Source organism: Callorhinus ursinus, unplaced genomic scaffold (genome assembly GCF_003265705.2).
Source record: "Callorhinus ursinus isolate GAN/ISIS: 27379988/994484 unplaced genomic scaffold, GSC_fseal_2.0 scaffold77, whole genome shotgun sequence".
NCBI lineage: Eukaryota > Metazoa > Chordata > Mammalia > Carnivora > Otariidae > Callorhinus > Callorhinus ursinus.
Genome location: NW_027397139.1, coordinates 3,124,062 through 3,144,640, shown reverse-complemented (window position 1 = coordinate 3,144,640; position 20,579 = coordinate 3,124,062). Strand labels below are relative to the sequence as shown.

Below are 20,579 nucleotides of genomic sequence, written 5' to 3'. Positions count from 1 at the left end.
CTCACTGTGGTTTTGATTTGCATTTCCCTAATGGTTAATGACGTTGAACATCTTTTCGTGTGCTTGGTGGCCATTTGTAGATCTTTCTTGGGGAAATGTAAGATCCACAGGTTTTTAATCAGGAAAATTGGTCAGCTTGGTCAACATGCCACCTCTCCAGTGTACTCTTGTCTCTTTCAGGAGCCTTGAAGAACCAAAGTTCTGATACAGGCATTGACGATGGCACACTTTCCCCAACACAAGCCTCTCCGGCCACCAGTCCTTCCCCATGGGCGGGGTGTCCACTCTTTTTACCAGTGGTGCCTTCCCACTTGGAGCCAGGAGAAGCCATGTGGATGGGGCCACAAGGAACTCCCCAAACCTCCTGTTCAGGTGAGAGCCAGGCAGATACAAGCCATTGAGTGGGGGTGGCATCTTGGGGACTGCAGATCAGAGATCTCTCCACAGAGGCCCGAGCTCTGTAAGGAGAAGGTTGAGGTCTTTGGTTGCTCTTTCTCAGATACCTTCGGTTCATCTCCGGCAACCTTACCCTATGCACTGGCTTCTACCACCCGCTGTGGGTGCAGAGAAAAGATATCCCATTTCTTTCTTGAAGCTGTTCTACCTGTATTTCTTGTTGCTTCTCTTCCCTGTCTGCTTTCTTGATGATTCTTTCTCTCTGCCATTCTCCTTCTCCCTCCTTTGTAGAGCCATTCCTTCTATATTTACATTTTTTTCTCCCATTTTTCATCATTGTCCAGCTTCTTACACTGCTTCCTGTCCTTAGGATCTTTTCCTGTTTTCCCCCGTGTTGAGTGCTGATATTTGAACATGAATTCACATGTGCCTTGTGTATGTTGGAAGTACTTTTGTCCCACTATTATTAAGTTAAATGTTTCTCCCCCCCCCACCCCCTTAATTTATTTCAGATTTGGAGACTAGTCTGAAAAGCCAAGAGTCAATTTATAAGAAGGTGGTTTTGGAGGAAGAACCAGCCAGTGGTATGAATATCATAAAGCTCCCCAGAGAACACTGGGCATGTGGTCAGCTGGAGGAGAACCATGAAGACTCCCACAGGCTTTTGAGGCAAATGGCATATACCCAAGCAGAGGCATTTGCTCCAAAGGAGACCACTGCCTGGCGTGAGTTTGGGGAAACCTGTAGTATGAACTTAGACCTTGCTTTATCACAAGGAGGTTTTGTAGGAAAACATTTCCATGACTGTGATCTTGATATTGAGAGTTTGGTAGCTGATCTGTTCTTAAAACATCATCAGATGGGATACTCAGACCAGAGGCCCTGTGAAGGGAATGAAGGTGGAAAAGACATCAGCCCAAACAGTCCCCTTGTTCAACACAAAAGAACTGGAATCTGTATGTATGCAGAAAGTGGGGAGTCATGTAGTCATGGTACGGCTCTTACAACACACACCACGATTAATACGGTGGGGAAACCCTATGAATGTTACCACTGCGGGAAAATGTTTAATCGGAGGCATTCCCTGAGTGAACATCAGAGAATACATACAGGAGAGAGACCATATGAATGTCAGGAATGTGGGAGAGCCTTTACGCACAGCTCAACCCTCACACGACACTTGAGAACTCATACTGGAGAGAAGCCCTACACGTGCAGTGACTGTGGGAAAGCCTTCAACAGGATTTCATCTCTTACCCAGCACCGGAGGATTCACACAGGGGAAAAGCCCTATAAATGCAAAGACTGTGGAAAATCCTTCTGCCAGAGTTCTTACCTGATCTTGCACAGGAGAACACATACTGGTGAGAAGCCCTACGAATGTAATGAATGTGGAAAGGCCTTCAGTGATCGCTCCTCACTTAACCAACACGAGCGAACTCACACTGGTGAGAACCCCTATGAATGTAATCAGTGTGGAAGAGCCTTCAGCCAGAGGTCTTCCCTCGTTAGGCATGAGAGAACTCACACTGGAGAGAAACCGTATAGCTGTAATGAATGTGGGAAAGCATTCAGCCAGAGCTCATCCCTCATCACCCATCAGAAAACTCACACTAGTCAGAAAACCTATAAAATAATTGATTGTGGGAAAGCTTTCTATCAGAGCAGCTACCTTATTGGATTTTAGATATTATTGCTGCTCTGCAAAGTGACTTTTAGCACTCTACTACTTAAGTGTGGATAGGTTTTGCCCTTCTGATGTACTATTTGAAAAGAAGTAGGTGTATGCCACATTCTTGAAGAAAAACACTGAGGTCCAGATCTGAGAAGGGACCTTTTTAATGGGGAGAATTGCCATTGAGCTATGCCCAATGCCTGTCCTTTTGGAAGAGATTAATAAATGTGAACACTAACATGCAGTGGGATTTTGCTAAGAATTGTCACATTAATTTAGTTGTTGAAACAAAAGGTATTCTGTTTCAACCTTTTGTTTGAAAATTCAGTATTATTGTTTCAATAATCGGTTTCAATATTTTACATAGTCATTCTGCCCCTGTTGGTCACTTAGCTAGGTCCTAACTTGTTTCTTGCCCTGCTATGGCAATGCAGAATGTATGCTAACACAGAAGGAGCTTTGGATGCAAAGTGGAAAATAAAGAGTGCAAAATAGTATGTGTGATTCTATCCAGTGAAGCCAAAATATGTACATAAGTGGACAAAGGCCGGACAGAGAGGTGGAGGAATGAACGGAGTTTATTTGTCAGAGTTTTCTGATTATGTGTGATTGTCTGCCTTTTGCCATTTTGTTTGGTATTGCCAAACAATTTGCTATTTTCTTTGGTATTTGCCATTTTGTATTGGTAATCAGTAGAAATCGGACAATGCCAAGGGATATATCCAGTTTCTTTGGACAGTCAGGGTGGACTGTGGACGCCATGATGGGAAGGATACAATGCAGTAGGTCAGCGAAGCAGCCTTTGATGGCCTGGGAGAAGTCCCATCTGTGAGGTGGACTTGGCAGAGCAGAGACCACGAGCTCTGATGTGCATCATCACCATCAACGTCAACATTTACTGGTTGCTTGCTCTATTTCCAGCATCACTCTGGCTCTTATATGCAGTTCCTCGTTTAATCGGAACAACCCCATGAGATGGTAGCTGTTCGCATCTCTGTATGACAGAAGGGGAAACAGAAATAAGGTAACTTGTCCAAAGTCAGACGACTAGAAAGTGGCAGAGCCAGGATTTGAACTTGAACAACCTGTTCAAGGGGAGCTGTGTTTTCTAAATTCTCCTTGGAAGCCATCTGACTTTCATCTGAATCTTTCCCTCTCTCTGGAGCTGATGAGGATGGTTGCCTGTCAGATCTTTCAACTAAGTGGCACCTGATCACATCGGTGTTGTTGCCTTTCTCCAAAGTAGAGATACCTCATCTGGAGTCCGTGTAGACCTTAGCTGGGCTGATGGATGTTCCTTGAAGGGCTCTGTGAACAATCTTGAGTTGGATGCAGAATATGTGCTGGGGCATGATGTGTTATCTGGGGCAGTGTCTGTAGCTTTCATCCCATTCTGAGGACTAGCTGACATAGGGGTGTCACGGATGCACTGTTTTTCATTTCGCAGGGAGCCTGGTTCATTGTGTAGCCAGACCCATGATGGAGTGAGGGGCTGGGATAGACATTAAACAGCTAACTACATACTTTAATTAAATAATTACAGATTTTGGTAGTGCTCTTGGGGACTTAAACTAAGGATGCTGCTGTGATAGATAATATGAGAGGGACCAACCTCAGGGCCTTTCTGAGAACCTGATATTTGATTTGAGATGTGAGTCACTGGAGCCTCCAAGGTAGGGATTTAACCAGAGGAGACCTTCAGTTTAGCTTTGTTTTCACATATTTAAAAAAATATATATATATTTACAAGGGTGTCTGGCTGGCTTGTCGGTAGAGCGTGTGACTCCTGATCTCAGGGTCGTGAGTTCAAGCCCCACGTTGGGCATGGAGCCTACTTAAAAAAATAACTACAATGTTTGTTTTGATTTCTCTGACTCAAAAGTATTTTGAGAGAGAGTATATATATTTTTTAAACTTTCGGGTGTTTAAATACCCTTCTCCCTCTCTTTAAAAACAAATTATTTTTCTTGTCTGATTGCACTGGCTCAATCCTTCAGTACAGTGCTGAACAGGAGTGTTGAGAACAGACCTCCTTGCTTTGTTCCAGATTGTAGGTCTGTTGAGAACAGACCTCCTTGCTTTGTTCCAGATTGCATTCAGTCTTTCACCATAGAGTATGATGTTTTCTGCAGGCTTTCTGTAGATTCCATCATCTTTAATCAGTTTCTGCTTTCATTTTGCTGTGTTCTGAGAATGTGTCTACTGTCTTGAATCATTGAGACATGTTGAGTTTCCCTGTGTGATGTGTGATCGAGTTTTAGAGGTGTTCTCTAGATATCGAGGAGAAGCTGTATTCTCTGTTTTTATGCTTTGGAATCTGGCTTGTCTGTTAAATCAATCTTACTAATCATTGGCTCTCAAATTTCGTGTCAGGAGATTGAGATTTGACAAGTGAGAGTTGGTGCTCAGTAATGTGCATTTTTAATAAGCACGCCGGGCGATTTCACGGATGCTCCTTCTCTTTCAGTTACACTTTGGGAACCATAGCTGGTCCTTAACTGTACTTAGATCGTTGATTCAAAGATAATTAGCTCAAAAGGATTAAGTTACAGTTTCCTACTGCTCTTTTGCTTACTTCCCCTCTGTATTTTCTGTTGTTTTCACTTCTTTTTCTGTTGTTTTGGTTTTTTATTTTTTTATTTGGTGTAAATAATTCGTGACAGGTCTTCATTGTGAATTATGCCCTTTATCATTTTGAAGTGACTCTCTTTGTCTGCTTTAATTAAGAGTACCACCTCTGCTTTTTCAACAAAACAAATTTGTTTATTTTTGGTATAATTTTTCACCTCCTTTGAAGTTCAGCTTTTTAAGTTCCCTGTGTCTCTCATTTTTAGTACATAGTTGGTTTTTGTTTTAGGATTCAAAGCAGAAAATCTATTTGTTTTTAAAGGACACATTTATGCCAATTATTGCTGTGATAAATGTTGTTGGCTTTAATTCTAATGTACTTTATGTCACTTACTTTTGAAGCTTCTTTTATTTTCTGACTTCTCTATTGATGGTATTGGTGGAATGTGTTTCTTTTCTGGTAATTTGGAAGGTGTATTTCCTGCTTCGGTGTCTTTTAGTATTTTATTTTATTACATTAAACATTACAGTGAAACCTGTATTGTGACTTACCAGTATTAAGCAGCCTTTGTAGGATAAAAAGGTCAAGTTGCAGAGTGTGTATAATATATAATGCACTTTAAAAATTTTTTGAAAGTAGAGAAAATAATGTTATATATAGTGTTTGGATTCAAATGTATGTCATGGCAATAATAAACACCAAATTTGTGACTGTGGTTTCCTCTGGGAGGAGGTGGAAGGGATTTGGGGATCCTGGAGGTGATACACAGGGTATTTCAATTCTATCTGTAATGTTTTCTTTCTTTCAAGAAATCTGATGGAGTATGGTAAACTGATAGGATTTAATACAGCTTAGCAGTAGATACATGAGTGTTCAGAAAGTTACTGCATGTTCTGTACGGTTGAAATGCTGCATAACAGTTTTAAAGTGTGTTGTGATTCTCGTTAATCCATGCTCTTAGGAGGAGTGCAAAAAACCAGCCCTCCTAACGTGGCACAAATGGATGCCTATGGGTAAAATTTCTCATCAGAATATCATCTAAAAAGTGCTACATTTCAGGGACGCCTGGGTGGCTCAGTTCATTAAGCGGCTGCCTTCAGCTCAGATCACGATCCTAGAGTCCTGGGATCGAGCCTCACGTCGGGCTCCCTGCTCACTGGGGAGCCTCCTTCTCCCTCTGCCACTCCCCCTGCTTGTGCGTGCTCTGTCTCTCTGACAAATAAATAAAATCTTGGAAAAAAAAAAAGTGCTACATTTCAAACACAAAGTCGCTGTTCTCTGAAAAACTGTCAGATCACTCCAAGAGGGACGGTTGTAGGAGCAGGATTAGGTTGAAGGAGCACCTGGAAAGTTGAGAATTGTCTCAGGAAAAATGAGATTGGGAAGAGGCCTTCTATGTGCCGCGACCGGAGCCGCTTTCCTCTGCTTCAGACCCACTATGTGAGCTTCCTGTCACTGCTGTAACAAATCAGCGCACATTTAGTGACTTAAAACAACCAATTTCTCACAACAGTTCTGGAGGTCGGAAGTCTAAAACCAAAGGGTTGGCGAAGCTGTGTTCTTTTTGGAGAGCCTAAGAGAGAATCTGTTCCCTTACCTTTTCTGGTTTCTAGAGGCCACCCAAATTCCTTGGCCCCACCCCCCCCTCCATCCTCACCGCCAGCAGCGCAGGGTCTGCCCATCTCTGGGACTCCCACCCTCTGCCTCCCCCTCCTGAGGGCCTCGTGAGGATGCCGGGCCCCCGGGAACCCAGGGTCACCCCCACCTCGGGACCTTAATCACCTCCGCAAAGTCCCTTTTGCCACATGAGATGACATATTCCGGTTCCGGTGATTAGGGCGTGTGCACCGTTAGCATGCTGTTGTGCTGCTGGCCACACCTTTCCTACTTTGCTTTATGACCTGGGGTTGAAGTGGGGTGGAAATGCTGCAAACCACGTCTGCTGTGTAGACTCCCCCAGTGCTAGAAACTGCTACCTGAAGAGGTTGCTGCGAGGATGGAGGCTGCAGGAGGGAGATCCCTGTCACTGCTTGCACGTTTGAGACTGTCTTTGTTACCTCCATATGTGAATCACATCCTAAATACCTTGACTCACACTTCTTTTCCCTCAGGTTACTACAGTTTTACCTTTCTCTGGTTGCCGTGAATGTTTTGCGGAGACTTTACAGACCAGTCTCATTTTTCACCTTGATAAATGAGATGACATGTCCTCTATTATTTTTTTTAAGATTTTATTTATTTATTTGACAGCACAAGCAGGGGGAGTGGCAGGCAAAGGCAGAGGGTCCCGCGGAGCAGGGAGCCCGATGCGGGGCTCTGTCCAAGGACCCTGGGATCATGACCTGAGCTGAAGGCAGATGCTTAACCAACTGAGCCACCCAGGCGCCCCTGACATGTCCTTTACTAGTGATGCTTATAGGATATTTATCTGAACACATGGCAAGCAGACTAAGCCAGGACCCAGTCCTAAGGCAGACTTCTACATCTCACGGTTTATTGAAACTTGGTATTCGCTATTAATCCATATTAGGCAAAAAAAGTATATAATCATACTTTATTTTTAATAGTTTAGGACTCCAGGGGCGCCTGGGTGCCTCAGTTGGTTAAGTGCCTGACCCTTGGTTTTGGCTCAGGTCATGATCTCAGGGTCCTGAGATGGAGCACCGGGGCCAGCTGTGCCCTCAGTGGCAGTCGGCTTGAATATTCTCTCCCTCTGCCCCTCCCCCCTCAAAATAAATAAATTTATTTTATTTTATTTTTTAAGATTTTATTTGACAGAGAGAGAGCACAAGCAGGTGGAGCAGCAGTTAGAGGGAGAGGGAGAAGCAGGCTCCCCGCAGAGCAAGAAGCCGAATGCTGACTCTGGGATCAGGACCCCAGCCGCGTTAAGACGCCCCAGTAAATAAATCTTTTTTTAAAAATTCTGTTTGTAAATCAAACAAGTGATACCGGACTTTGGACGTCCAGTTAGTCTCAACCTAGGGTGCTGTCTGAGGTGAGCAGGCGTATGAGATGCCTTGGCTGTTTAGCCCCATCTATTAAAGGTTTTCAAGTCCATCCCAAGGCGTTACACAAACAATTTTGTTTTCAGTTAACATAGGAATTCCGTTACCTTAGGGACATCACAGCATTTTATATTGAAAAATTCACTGGGGACGCATCAAAACCCTGACTGGAAATAAATTTACTAGCAGCGTAGAACTTGCACCTGCAGATTTTAAGGGCTGCCCGGGACCCAGGGACCCGGTTTGCCGACCTCCAGCGGGGGGGGTGGGGTGGCAAGGGCGGGGCTCCCGGTGTCAAAGGTCACCCGTGAAACCCGAGCTCCCTGGGCCTCCCACGCGGTGACGTCACTGTGGAGTGTCTTTGTTCTTAAACAAAGAGCACAGGTCCACGGTGACCTCGACCCCAGACCTTCCGGCCCAGTCGGCTCCTGTCCCGGCTCCAACAAGGGGCGCTCCGCGGGGGCACTGAGTCAGCCTTCCCGGCCCAGCAGAAGAACGCGGGCGGAACGCCGAGCTGCCGGGCAGCCGCCAGAGCCGCCGCCGCGCCGGGAGGAGGTTCCGCTCGGCGCGCGCGTCCGGAGCGGACGGGTCAGCCACGTGTGTCCGGACGGCCTGTCACTCAGGCGCAGAGGCGTGGCCATGGAGAACCGTCCAATCGGAACGACAGGGGCGATTCTCGGAGAACAATCAGGGACTCCTGGGTGGGGCCCGGAGAGCTAGCCAATCAAGGAGGTGGGTCCCGAGCCCTGCCCAGTCAGGGGCACCAGAGGTGGGTCTCGGAAAAGTATCCAATCGGAGGCCCTGGGAGAGGGAGGTCCCCGAGCGCCGTCCAATCAGGCGCGGGGGCGGGCGCGCTCGCGGCCGCGTGGACGTGGCTCTGGGCCGGCCCGGGCGCTCCAGCACACCTCCCCCGCGCGGCCCCAGGTGTGCGGTGCGCGCTGCTCTCACCTGCCCGGCCCCCGGGCCCGCGGGGAGGACGCCCGGAAGCTCGGAGCCGGGCCGCGAGATGGTGAGTGCGCGCGGCCCGGGTCGAGACCGGGAGGCGCTGGTTCCAACCGGCCGGAACCGGCTTCCTGCGGCCGCGGGCCCGGGGTGGGGGGGTCCCCGCCCCCGGGGGGTCCCGACCCGAGTCTCCGCCCTCGGCCGAGGGCTCCGGGACTCTCAGTCCTGGGTCGGCTCCTCCCCGAGGACAGCCTCGGGGTGGATTGGGTGGGCGGCGGGCGAGGAGTGTGGGGAGACCTGCAGGGGTCCTGGGCTCGGGGGACCCCCTGGCAGGCCCTCGGCCCCAGGCCACCCCGACTCCGGTTATCAGTCCTGGAGCCGGGGTCCGGCTGGACGCTGGTGTTGCGGGAGAGGAGAAGCGGGTCCTGCCGCTAGGCTCTCCACCCAGGGGGCTGGTGGTGTCTCCTGCACGCACCGCGCGGGGGCCCCGGGGCCGGCGCCCTTTGTTCGGGGGACACTTCGGGGGCGCTGGGGGCGGGGGGCCCGCGCTGTCTGCCGACCGCCCGAGACCCTGGAGACACACGCCCGAGGGCGTCCCCTTGAAAAGCTGTATTCACTTAGCGGAGCCTCAGTGTTGGAGCAAATGTCCAATCCATTTAATAGATGGAGCGTGAAGGCGAAGAACTATTTTCAACGGAGTGAATTTCAGAAAAATAAGGAAATGTCTTGCGTTCCGTGTGTAAATCCCTCCCAGCGTGGAGTAAGTTTCTCAGGTCAGCTCCTTTGAGTGGGGACAAACGGAATCCCAGGGCCTACCCGTGAAAGCCCTTCTGGGGAAAAGCATGTCCCCGAAATAGAGAAAAAGTCCCTTCCGATGCGGCTTCGGAGAAACGAATCCCTTTCCCCAAAGTGTGGGAGGTCAGCTGGGAATTACAGAGATTCCTCAGTCTGTTCTTTTCCTTGGCAGCGTGGAGAATTTGTGACGCTGGGCAGTACTGTTTCCTATTATCTGTAATGCACTTTGTTTTAAGCTACAGTACATTGGCTAAAGTTCACTTATAAATAAGCACCTTTCTCATTTAGAAATCAGGTTGTCACTGTCGCGCCCTTCGGGGGCTGTGCGCTGTGATTCAAGTCTCCCCATAGACTTGGACCCATCCATTTCGGCGGTGCCTCTGTGAATCTCACCAGGGCAGGAGTGTCTTTGCTTTCAAATCCTTGCTGTGTGTGGGCAGGCTCCGCCTTGTTCTTTAGAACGTTGTGCCTGGTTTTGGACATTCATTCTTCCTATTAGGTTTGCAAAATTGGTATTTGTCTGGACCCCCCCTCCCCCGCCCCCCAAACCACACTTGGTTTATGGATTTAATGGAATTTTTTGAAGACGCTAGGTCTGTCTTGGGGGGGTGGATATCTTAGTAACAGTGAGTCCCCCCCCCCCCAAGAATGTGTGCCTTCTTTCCATTTGTTTCGTTTTGGGTATTACCCTTAATGTTTTCAAATTTTTCCTTTTGGGTTCTTTCATAGCCTTCATTTTACTTATTTAATACTAATGAAATTTGGTTTTTACCATAGTATGCATTACCTTTTTAAAAATATATCTTCCAACTTGCTGTTGCTATTAATTAGGTAATGAAAGGGCGCCTGGGTGGCTCAGTCGGTTAAGCGTTTGCCTTCCACTCAGGTCATGATCCCCGGGTCCTGGGATCGAGTCCTGCATCGGGCTCCTTGCTCAACGGGGGGTTCGCTTCTCCCTCTCCCTCTGCCGCTCCCCCTGCTTGTGCTCTGTCAAATAAATAAATAAATAAATAATCTTTTTAAAAAATTAGGTAATGAAGTTGGGTTTATACTGAAGTTTTATCCTGGATTCTTATTAAAAATCTTACTCTGTGACTGTCATTTCTGTTCCATAGGTGTCCTGTATATATAGTTTTTAGATTTAGACACAAAGGCAAGTGTTTCTTTTCTAGTATTCTACCTTTGTTTATCTCCTGGTGGTACTGATGGGCTCTCCAGTATAATGTTGACTAACAGTGAGGTGCTGGGCGTACCTGATTTCTACCTAATTGTTTTGGAGAAAACAGTGGGCTTCATACCATTTATATATTCCTTGTTCTGATTTGAACATTTTTTATTGGTTTTCCCTTATCAGGTTAAGCATGTTAGTTACCATTATTTCCCAATGGTAAGATTTTTTTATGTATGACTGTTGAATATTATAAAACGGTTTTTGGCAACTCTTAGGATGATTACAGGTAAATCATATGAATAGATTTCAGAGTTTTCTGTTGTGTAATATAGCATCAGCTCAGGAAAATGCAGATGACCGAGGTACAGCTGACAGATACCTTAAAAAATAATCCTCTGTGAAATGAAATTCAACCCTAAATGTAGAACTTTCACACTGGACACCCCACTTGGAGTGATCCCCAGGGTCAGGTCCCCTCACTCTCAAGACGTAACTAGTATGTGGAAGTATATAAAGATTTATATGTATATTTATGGTTCTGCATATTGTTATATGTGTGTACTTATATGTATTTTTGAGCAATTAGGTATCCATTTGCAGTACAATCTCAAATGGTTACTTTTCTGCTCTCCTTTACTCTGCCCTACAACCAGTCATTCCCATGTGTCAATGTCAATAACTCCGATATAGATAAATGTACATACAAACACACACATAAATATACATGTATCGCTCCTCATCCCCTTGCTGTGGCACATTTTCCATAGTACTTATATTTGGTTTGCTTATTTATTATTTTCCTCCAAGAGAATTTAAATCCACAAGGTTCGGAATTTTTCTTTTGTTCAGTGCCGGTACAAGGACCTGTGTAACTGCAACCTGAATGCATTTTACTCCACAGAAGAGCTAGAAGTCGGACCCTCAAACAGAGCAGTCCTGCATGAGACACAGGGCTTTGCTGGGAGCAGGAGCACAAGGGTGTAAGAGTGGAATGAGCTTCTCCACAGTGCCCTGCAGGCATCAGTGTATCTCCTTACCACCTCGGGAGACACCAGTCACAATAGTGGAACCACTGTGAGCTGTGTGTACAAGTGCGGGTGTTCGAGGAGTCTGTTCTGCATTCCCTCTGCTCTGAACCAGTGTGCCTGTCTACTTTGCAGAGTTCCTAGGAACACATGAGCTAATGTGCACAAAGCTTTTTGCAAAGTCTTTTGCATATTTTGGGTTCTCAATGCACATTTTTTATATAGATTTTATTTATTTATTTATTTGACAGAGAGCACAAGCAGGGGGAGTGGCAGGTAGAGGGGCAGAGGGAGAAGCAGACTCCCTGCTGAGCAGGGAGCCTGACATGGGGCTGGATCCCAGGACCCTGGGATCATGACCTGAGCTGAAGGCAGATGCTTAACCGACTGAGCCACCCAGGCGCCCCCTCAATGCACATTTAAAAAATTAATGCTGTGTTAAAGTATTTGATGGTTTCCAGCTGGGTGTGTTGGGAGTCCCTATCTCCGTCTCTTGGGGCTGCTATAACAAAAATGCCATAGACTGGGTGCTTATAAACAATACACGTTTGTCTCTCTCAGTTCTGGAGGCTGTGAAGTCAAAAGTCAAGGCCCTGGCAGATTTGGTGTCTGGTGAGGCCCTTCTTCCTGGTTCATGGACAGTGGTCTCCTCACTGTGTCCTGTGCAGGGTGGGGCCAGGGCGCTCTCTGGCATCTCTCATAAGAGCACTCGTCCCATTCACGAGGGCTGCACCCTCATGACCTAATCCCCTCCCAGAGCCCCCACCTCCCAGTACCATCACACTGAAGTTAGGGTTTAACATGAATTTTGGGGGCACACAAAAACTTTCAGTCTATAGCGGTCCTCAAGACTACCATTCAGTTCAGAGAGTCATAAGGAGGACTCCCAGGACCCAGCATGTAGTTGTGTTCACAGCTCTGATTTATTATAGCGCAAGAATACAGAGCACAGTCGGCAGAGGGGAAATGTCCTGAGGAGACCAGGTGCAGAGTTCCAAGGGTCCCCTCCACTGACATCACACAGGCTATGCTGAGTTCCCCTGGCAGCCGGGCATGACGGCACATGTGGAATGTTCTACTAGGGAAGCTAATGAGAGACTCAGCAGGTTTTTTAATGGGGGCTGGTCATGGAGACACCGTTTGCCTAGCATGGACCAGGATTCCAGACTCCCAGGAGGAAAGCTGGTCTTCAGCACAAGAAATGGTTGGCAGAAAAAGACAAGGAGCCTCTCCTAGCAGTGTGGTGGGAAGCCTCCCCAAATCCACATTCCCATGAACCAGCCAAGGGCCAACCTTAGAAGCAGGACTTTCTAAGGATAAGGACGCTGAGGCCTGTTCAGTTGGTCAACAGCACATTCCTTTGGCCCTTGGACAAGACCTCCTTAGAGCAACATTATCATCAGTAGTTCCAGCTGGGTGAGACAGGTCTGTAGTATGCCCTGTAGGGGGTCCTGGATTTGCCCAGTTCAAGTAAATCCCATTAACCAGAAAGGTAAAGGTCTTAGAATGTTAGGGGGCTTCATCGTCAAAATTTCCATATTTTTTTTCTGTATTCTTTCCCACCTGGCCTCAGGTGTCCGTTCCTGTAGGTTGCTGCTGACCTGAGTGTCTCCCGGTGATAAGATGGTGTCCTGATGGGACGTGCATGAGGCAGCCCAGTCAGCAGGCCCCCAGCAGGCTGATTTTAAGTAATTCGGTCTGGTCCTTGTTCGGAGGGACTGCCTGCCCACATCACTAGCTTGTCCACCTCGCCAGTGTGGATGGTGTCTGGGGGTGATCTGCGTGGAAAGAAACAGACGTGAAGGGCTTGATTTCAGATGGTCTTATCGGAGAACGAGGCCTTCCTCACTGGCAACTGTAAGTGACCCAGACGGACCACCCCAAGGTTTTCATAGCTTAGGACCTTGGGGAAGTGTCCTAAACCTTCAGTATTCCCAGAGTCAGAGCTTTGTGGAGCTGATACCTGCTTCTGGATCAGTATGGTGTGTGCTAAGGCTGAAGCCTCCTGTTGTGGACACAGTGGAATGTGAGCTTGTGGTCAAGTTCAGGCAGTTCAGAATTCAGCATTCCCCAAATCACTAGGGGCCTTTCTTAGCAGCAGCAAAGCCGAGAAACTGCAGGGTCAGAAAGTTGTGTTCCAAGGTGCAGGGATGACCTTCCCCAGCCCCCGCTGTCTTGCGTCTGAATCCACAAGAGCCACTGCTGGGCAGTCGTCAGTCTGACGGTCATCAGAAATAGGGTTTCGTAAGAGCCCTCCGACGAGCTGACGACTTGCACTTAAAATTCCCAAAGTGTATCTCCGGGTAGAGATTGCCTGTCTCTTCACTGTTTCCCTCTTGTTTTGAACCTCCAGTAGGTAAAAACTCAGTAAAAAATCATGTGTTACAGAGACCTAAACTCGTTTCTAGGACTTAGAGTGTAACTTCCACTCCCTGCACCAGTGGCAACAAACAAGGGGGTCGTGTCCTGTCAGCACTTTTTTCTCTGCACTGATGGGGACGGCCCCTCTGGTGTTGAATGAGATGACACGCGCATCCGCCTGCGTCAGCTTTTATCTTAGGTGCAGGTGCAGTAACGAAGCAGAACCATTTTAAGTAAAAGATCCCCTTCCCCTTTTTTCCTCATCACAATTTTTAAGAAGATTTCATTTGTTTATTTAAGAGAGAGTGAGACAGCACAAGCAGGGGGGAGGGGCAGAGGGAGAGGGAGAAGCAGGCTTCCCGCTGAGCAGGGAGCCCGACGCGGGGCTCGATCCCAGGACCCTGGATCATGACCTGAGCCAAAGGCAGATGCCTAACCAACTGAGCCACCCAGGCGCCCCTCATCACAAATTCATTCAAAGCCTGTGTTACTTTGGTAGGGTTCCCATAACAAATTGCCGTAAGCTGGGCAGCTTAAAAACGTATTCTGTTAGCGTTCAGGAGGCGAGAAGTCCAGAAGCAAGGTGGCGGGAGGTTTGTGCGTCTGCGCCTTGTGTCTCGCAGCTTCTGGTGGCCCCCGGCGTTCTGCTTATGATGGTGGAATTCCATCTCTGCATCCCATCTTTATGTGGCCACCTTCCCCACGTGTCTCCGGCTTCACATGGCATTTTCCTCTTAGAAGGCCACCAGTCGGCTTGGATTGGGGCCTTTCCTAAAGGCCTCGTCTTAACTTGGTTACACTTGCAAAGATCCTGTTTCCAAGTAAGGTCACATTCGTAGGTCTGGAGGGTTAGGATTTCCACATACCTTTTTGGGAGACACAGTTTGAGCCACAGGGAGCCCTAGTAGTAAATCAGCGTTTACAGGGGTAACATTACAGCTGCCAGGGAAGGTGCTGGGTCGAAGGCGCGTGTGGGTCAGGAGGCTGTGGCAGCCCAGTAGCAACGAGGTAAGAAGAAAGGATAGAGGGGCGCCTGGGTGGCTCAGTTGGTTAAGCGACTGCCTTCGGCTCAGGTCATGATCCTGGAGTCCCGGGATCCAGTCCCGCATCGGGCTCCCTGCTCGGTGGGGAGCCTGCTTCTCCCTCTGACCCTCCTCCCTCTCGTGCTCTCTCTCTCTCTCTCTCATTCTCTCTCCCTTAAATAAATAAATAAAATCTTAAAAAAAAAAAAAGGGTAGAGGATCCCTGCCCACTAGGCCCTTGGTTTATTGAAAGTTTTGCTCCAGCTCTAGACGCTGATTTAACTATTTTTTTCTCCCAGTGCAATGCAAACTTTTCAAATTTTTCTTGCCCATCCATAGTTTACCTTGGTAACTTGGGGGCTCTTTCTCCTCGTGCCTGGAGGAGTGAACAAAAATCAAAGACCTCACCGAAGCTGTGCTTTGTTTTTCTTTTCTCCCTCAGAGAGCGTGGCCAGAAGCAGCCAGTCTGTCTGGCACACCAGGCCTCCTGGAGCTGGACCCGCCATTTTTACCTCTTTTTTTTAAGATTTTTTTAAATTTATTCTTTTGAGACACAGAGGGAGGGGGAGAAGCAGGCCCCCCGCGGAGCAGGGAGTCCAATGCGGGGCTTGATCCCAGGACCCCGGGATCATGACCTGAGCTGAAGGCAGATGCTTAACCATCTGAGCCACCCAGGTGCCCCCCCCCCCATTTTCACCTCTTGTCAGCTCTTGCTTCACAGCTCAGCTGCTCGTCCACATCACAGACACACGACTGAGCCCCCTGGACTCCAGAGCTTTGCCGTCTCCCCGGTCCCCCTCCTCTTCCCAAACAGTGCTTTTGCTATATTTCAGTGAGTCAGGGGTGTTCTAGCAAATTCCACCTCTGATGCCAACTGTGACTGGTATCTCCCAAGACCACTCTTGTGTCCTGCTAGTCAGACCCCCACAACTTAGCTTATAGTTTTACTCATGACTGTGATCTGTCACAACAAAAGGACACCTAGCAAAATTAGCAGAGGGAACAGGCATATGGGGAGAAGTCTGAGGGAAACCAAGTGCAGGTTTTTAAGAGTTCTTTCCTGGCAGAGCCACCCAGCGTGCATCCAGCAACAAGTCATGGCAACACATGGAATATTGTCTACCAGGGAGACTCAGCAGAGACTCAGTGCCCGGGGTTTCTGCTCCAGACTCCCAGAAAGAAGGCGGGTTCAGTATTAACAATGTCATGGGCACAGTGGTTTAGCCACAGTGGGTAATATCAGTCAGGGTGGTGGGAAGCCTGAAACCCAGTCTCCCAGACACCAGCCTTGCTGGGAGGTGTGTCTAAGGATAAGGCTGAAAGTGACGCTTTCTGCACACTAGGTGTGGGGGTTCACTGGAAGAAGCACTACAGATAACGAAGAACACTTCAGCTGACTTGGGAACCTCCCGTTGGTCCCCATTCCAGTAATAGGGGTTTTCCTGTTACTCTGCTACCCTGTTGAATAGGTAAATTCTGGCATCAGAATCGTTGAATGAGTATTTTCTCGTGCTCATGGATGTCTGGGTTGAGGAACTTTTAAAAAAAATCCAGGTTTAAGGGAAGCATGCAGCTCAGTGGTTCCTGTGCTCTGGGGGAGGGGGGCTGACATGCTCATGTGCCCAACAGGGACACGTAGGGCCATGGAAAGAGAAATTGAGAGTACGACCTGAAGGATGATGTTGGGGAACCGCTTCTACCTGGAACTTGATATGAGGGAGGGTTTCCTTTGTAGGAGGGCACTGCCTAATCCTTTATGTATTTTATAATCTTGGGCAAACTCACTGTCAGATATTTTTGACTTCAGTTAACTCCTTTGCAGGGTGGGACTTTTAACCTTATCCTCAAGGTCAGCAAGAATACTCTACCGTGGTTCTGGTGGAAAGAGCTGTTTTGTCGTCATATTACATTTGCCCCGTGTGTGTGTGTGTGTGTGTATGGGTTTGTGTAGGGCAGGTGCACTGAGACTCAGGAGTGCAAGGAACGCACCGAGTTCTCACGTCGGTGTCCTCTTTCCTGAGCTCTGACTTCTCGATAACTTTCTGTCACATTCCTGTATTACACAAACATATTAACAAGACTTCTCCAAAGGACTTTTATCATTTAGCCAGCAGAAACAGTCTACTTATGGCCTGGAGTTCTTTAAGATGATATGGTTAGCTGGCCCCTGCTGCAGGTGGATTCCAGTAAGCCTCTTGGGTCTGGTGAGGGGAATGGAAGGAAAAGTTCCCAGTCCTTCAGTATGTGCTTATTTCATAAAACCTCACCCGGGTTTGACCAGATTCTTGATGTGGTGTTTAGTGATGTGGCGCATAATAGGGAAGGAGCCAAAGTAGTTTGTGTCACAAGGGATCGGTGGGTCTTAAAATGCAAATATTTGTTTTGTTTGTAGAGCATTTCTGTGAATTCTCCAATGCGGTCTGAACCCTTTGGTAAAAGAAAATTGAGACTTGATTTGGTTGCAGTAAACGTGTAAAGATCGGTTCAGTGTGTGGTGGAGCTATTAAATTTGTGAGGATGTAAGTGTGGACAGAGTAAGAGTCATAGAGTAGAGGTTAGGTGACCACAGAGTCTTGTCTGAATTTCCTGTGAATCGAATCCAGTTACTCAGTGAGTCTCAACTTTCCTTCTGCACATCCGTTGGGTGTTGTAGGACTCAGTGGTCTTTGAGGATGTGGCCGTGGACTTCACCTTGGAGGAGTGGGCTTTGCTGGATTCTGCTCAGAGGGAACTGTACAGAGAAGTGATGCTGGAAAACTTGAAAAACCTGGCCTCAGTGGGTAAGAATGACCTCATTCCTTCACTTAGTCTTTTAGAGAACAAGCATTTCTTGCACATCAAGACTGTTCCCAGATTTGGATTGTGGAAAGGGAATACATTATTAGTAAGACCGACAGGGTCACAACCACCATAGAGCTAGAATCGAATAGTTTCTGCATGAGAAGGAGAATCTCTGCATTAAACTTATTGTTACTTTTTTAATCTCTACTGCTCCCTGTGTGTCATCAGTGAATATAGATTTCATGGGTCATTAAGGAGCCCAGTGACGTTTATGTAATCTTGTGAGAATTCTGTGTTTACTAAATTGCTTACCACCTTGACCCCTTGTACTTGTTATTGGTGAAGTCTTGACCCAGCTAAACTCCTCAGTGTCATTTTGACCAACACGTACCTTCTTTCTTTAAAACTTGTTCCCTTTTTGCTTTCAGATGATGAGACTCAATTTAAGGCCAGTGGGTCAATTTCTCAGCAGGATGTTTATGGGAATAAAATATCCAAGGAACATAAAATAGCAAAGTTCACCAGAAATGATTCCTGGGCCTCTGTTTTAGGGGAAATTTGGGAAGAATTTAGCACTGAAGATCAGCACACAAAGCAGGGGAGACATCTGAGGTGAGTTGTACTCACAAGAGAAAGCAGTGTTCCAGGGGAGAATCTTAGTATGTCATGAAATTGAAAAAGCAAAGCAAAGCAAACACCCATAGGAGCCTAGATCACTTTTGTTTATTCCCTGAGAATTTTTACAGAAAGATTTCCTTAAATATGTTGAGTGTTAAAAACATAATTCAGTTGAAAACAATTAGGAGGAAAAGCCACATTTAAGAAACACCATTTTCATTATTCCTGTGGTTGAATTCCCTTCCATGATACTCAGTTTATTCTGCTTTGTCAGATAGGGTAGAAAGCCTACACAGTCACTGAAATTGACGAAAATGTAATCCTAATACTTACTAGTAAAATAGTGAGAAATCATCAATCAAACCATTGATGATAACATGCTTCTCATTCTTCACAGAAATCATGTGGTGGAGAAACTCTCTGAAAGTAATGATCAGTGTGGGGAAGGCTCCAGTCAGATTTCAAATCGTAGTCTGTACCAGAAAACTCATACTGGAGTAAAAGAGTATGGATGTAGTGCATATGGAAAGGTCTTTGTGCCTCATTCCTCGCTCAAGAGTCACCTTGCCGCACACACTGGGTACAAACCGTATCAGTGTCAGGAGTGTGGGCGGGCCTATAGTTGTCGGTCACAACTGCGAATGCATGTGAGGACCCACAACGGAGAGAGAACCTATGCGTGTAAACTATGTGGAAAAACCTTTCCTCGTACTTCATCCCTCAACCGGCATATAAGGATCCATACTGCCGAGAAGACTTACGAATGTCAGCAGTGTGGGAAAGCCTTCATTGATTTTTCAAGTCTTACTAGTCATGTGAGAACTCACACTGGAGAGAAGCCCTATAAATGTAAAGAATGTGGGAAAGCCTTCAGTTATTCCTCAACTTTTCGAAGACACATGATAACACACACTGGAGAGAAGCCCTATAAGTGTCAGGAATGTGGGGAAGCCTTCAGCTATTCCTCAACGTTTCGAAGACACATGATCTCACACACTGGGGAGACACCACATAAATGTAAGGAATGTGGAGAAGCCTTTAGTTATTCCTCAGCTTTTCGAAGGCACATGATAACACACACTGGAGAGAAGCCCTATGAATGTAAACAGTGTGGGAAAACCTTCATTTACTTGCAGTCCTTCCGGAGACATGAAAGGATTCACACTGGAGAGAAACCCTATGAATGCAAACAATGTGGGAAAACCTTCATTTACCCACAGTCCTTCCGAAGACATGAGAGGACTCATGGTGGAGAGAAACCCTACGAATGTAGCCAGTGTGGGAAAACATTCAGCCATCCCTCATCCTTTCGAGGACACATGAGAGTGCACACTGGAGAGAAACCTTACGAATGCAATCAGTGTGGAAAAACTTTCAACTGGCCCATATCCTTGAGAAGACATATGAGGACACACATGAGAGAGAAACCATATGAATGCAAACAGTGTGGGAAAGCCTTCAATTTGTCTGCTTGCTTTCGGGAACACGTGAGAATGCATCCTGGAGAGAAATCGTATCAATGCAAGCTATGTGGGAAAGCGTTCTATTGCCACATATCCTTACAAAAACATATGAGAAGGCACACCGCAGAGAAACTCTACGAATGCAAGCAATGCGGCAAGGCTTTCAGTTGGCCTGAACTTTTACAACAGCATGTGAGGACACACACTGCAGAGAAACCCTATGAGTGTAAGGAATGTGGGAAAGTCTTCAAGTGGCCATCGTCTTTGCCGATACATATGCGAGTGCACACTGGAGAGAAACCTTATGACTGTAAGGAGTGTGGGAGGGCCTTCAGTTGTTCCTCGTCCTTAAGAAGACATGTACGAATACACACCACAGACAGACACTGCCTAGGGGATGCGGGAAATTCTCCTGCAAAGGAATTCATGCCTCATGTGTCAGGAAATCCACACCAGGAGAGAAATCTTATCAAAGCTGTAAATATGGTACTGCCTTTGTGAGTACCTCATCAAAGTGGACCTTTGGGGTGTGTATCTCCAGTTCTGTTACAGATAGCTCTCCAAGTACTCTTTCAGCTGTCATTCAAGTTTTGCAGGTGGTGTTTTTTCCCTACATTTCCATAAATAAACCTGCTGTCTTTATGGTTTGTTGGACTCATGGTGATTTGAAGTGTATTTTTAATATGTAGGTAAGTTTTAATTTCTTTGAATTCTTGAAGGGGTTTTTGGAACAATAGCATTTTGGTATTTGTTGGG

General features: G+C 46.9%; 1 protein-coding gene across 1 annotated transcript in view; it reads left to right on the top strand.

The window, feature by feature from the left end:
- The window catches only part of LOC112815311 (uncharacterized), a 31,150-nt gene extending 10,826 nt beyond the window's left edge, over positions 1-20,324 (top strand). The window contains exons 4-9 of the mRNA XM_025861204.2: positions 181-372; positions 909-2,072; positions 8,137-8,654; positions 17,615-17,741; positions 18,171-18,354; positions 18,758-20,324. Coding sequence (XP_025716989.2) covers positions 181-372; positions 909-2,072; positions 8,137-8,654; positions 17,615-17,741; positions 18,171-18,354; positions 18,758-20,324 — 3,752 coding nt within the window. The remainder of the gene's footprint in view (positions 1-180; positions 373-908; positions 2,073-8,136; positions 8,655-17,614; positions 17,742-18,170; positions 18,355-18,757) is intronic.
- The last annotated feature ends 255 nt before the right edge of the window (positions 20,325-20,579 follow it).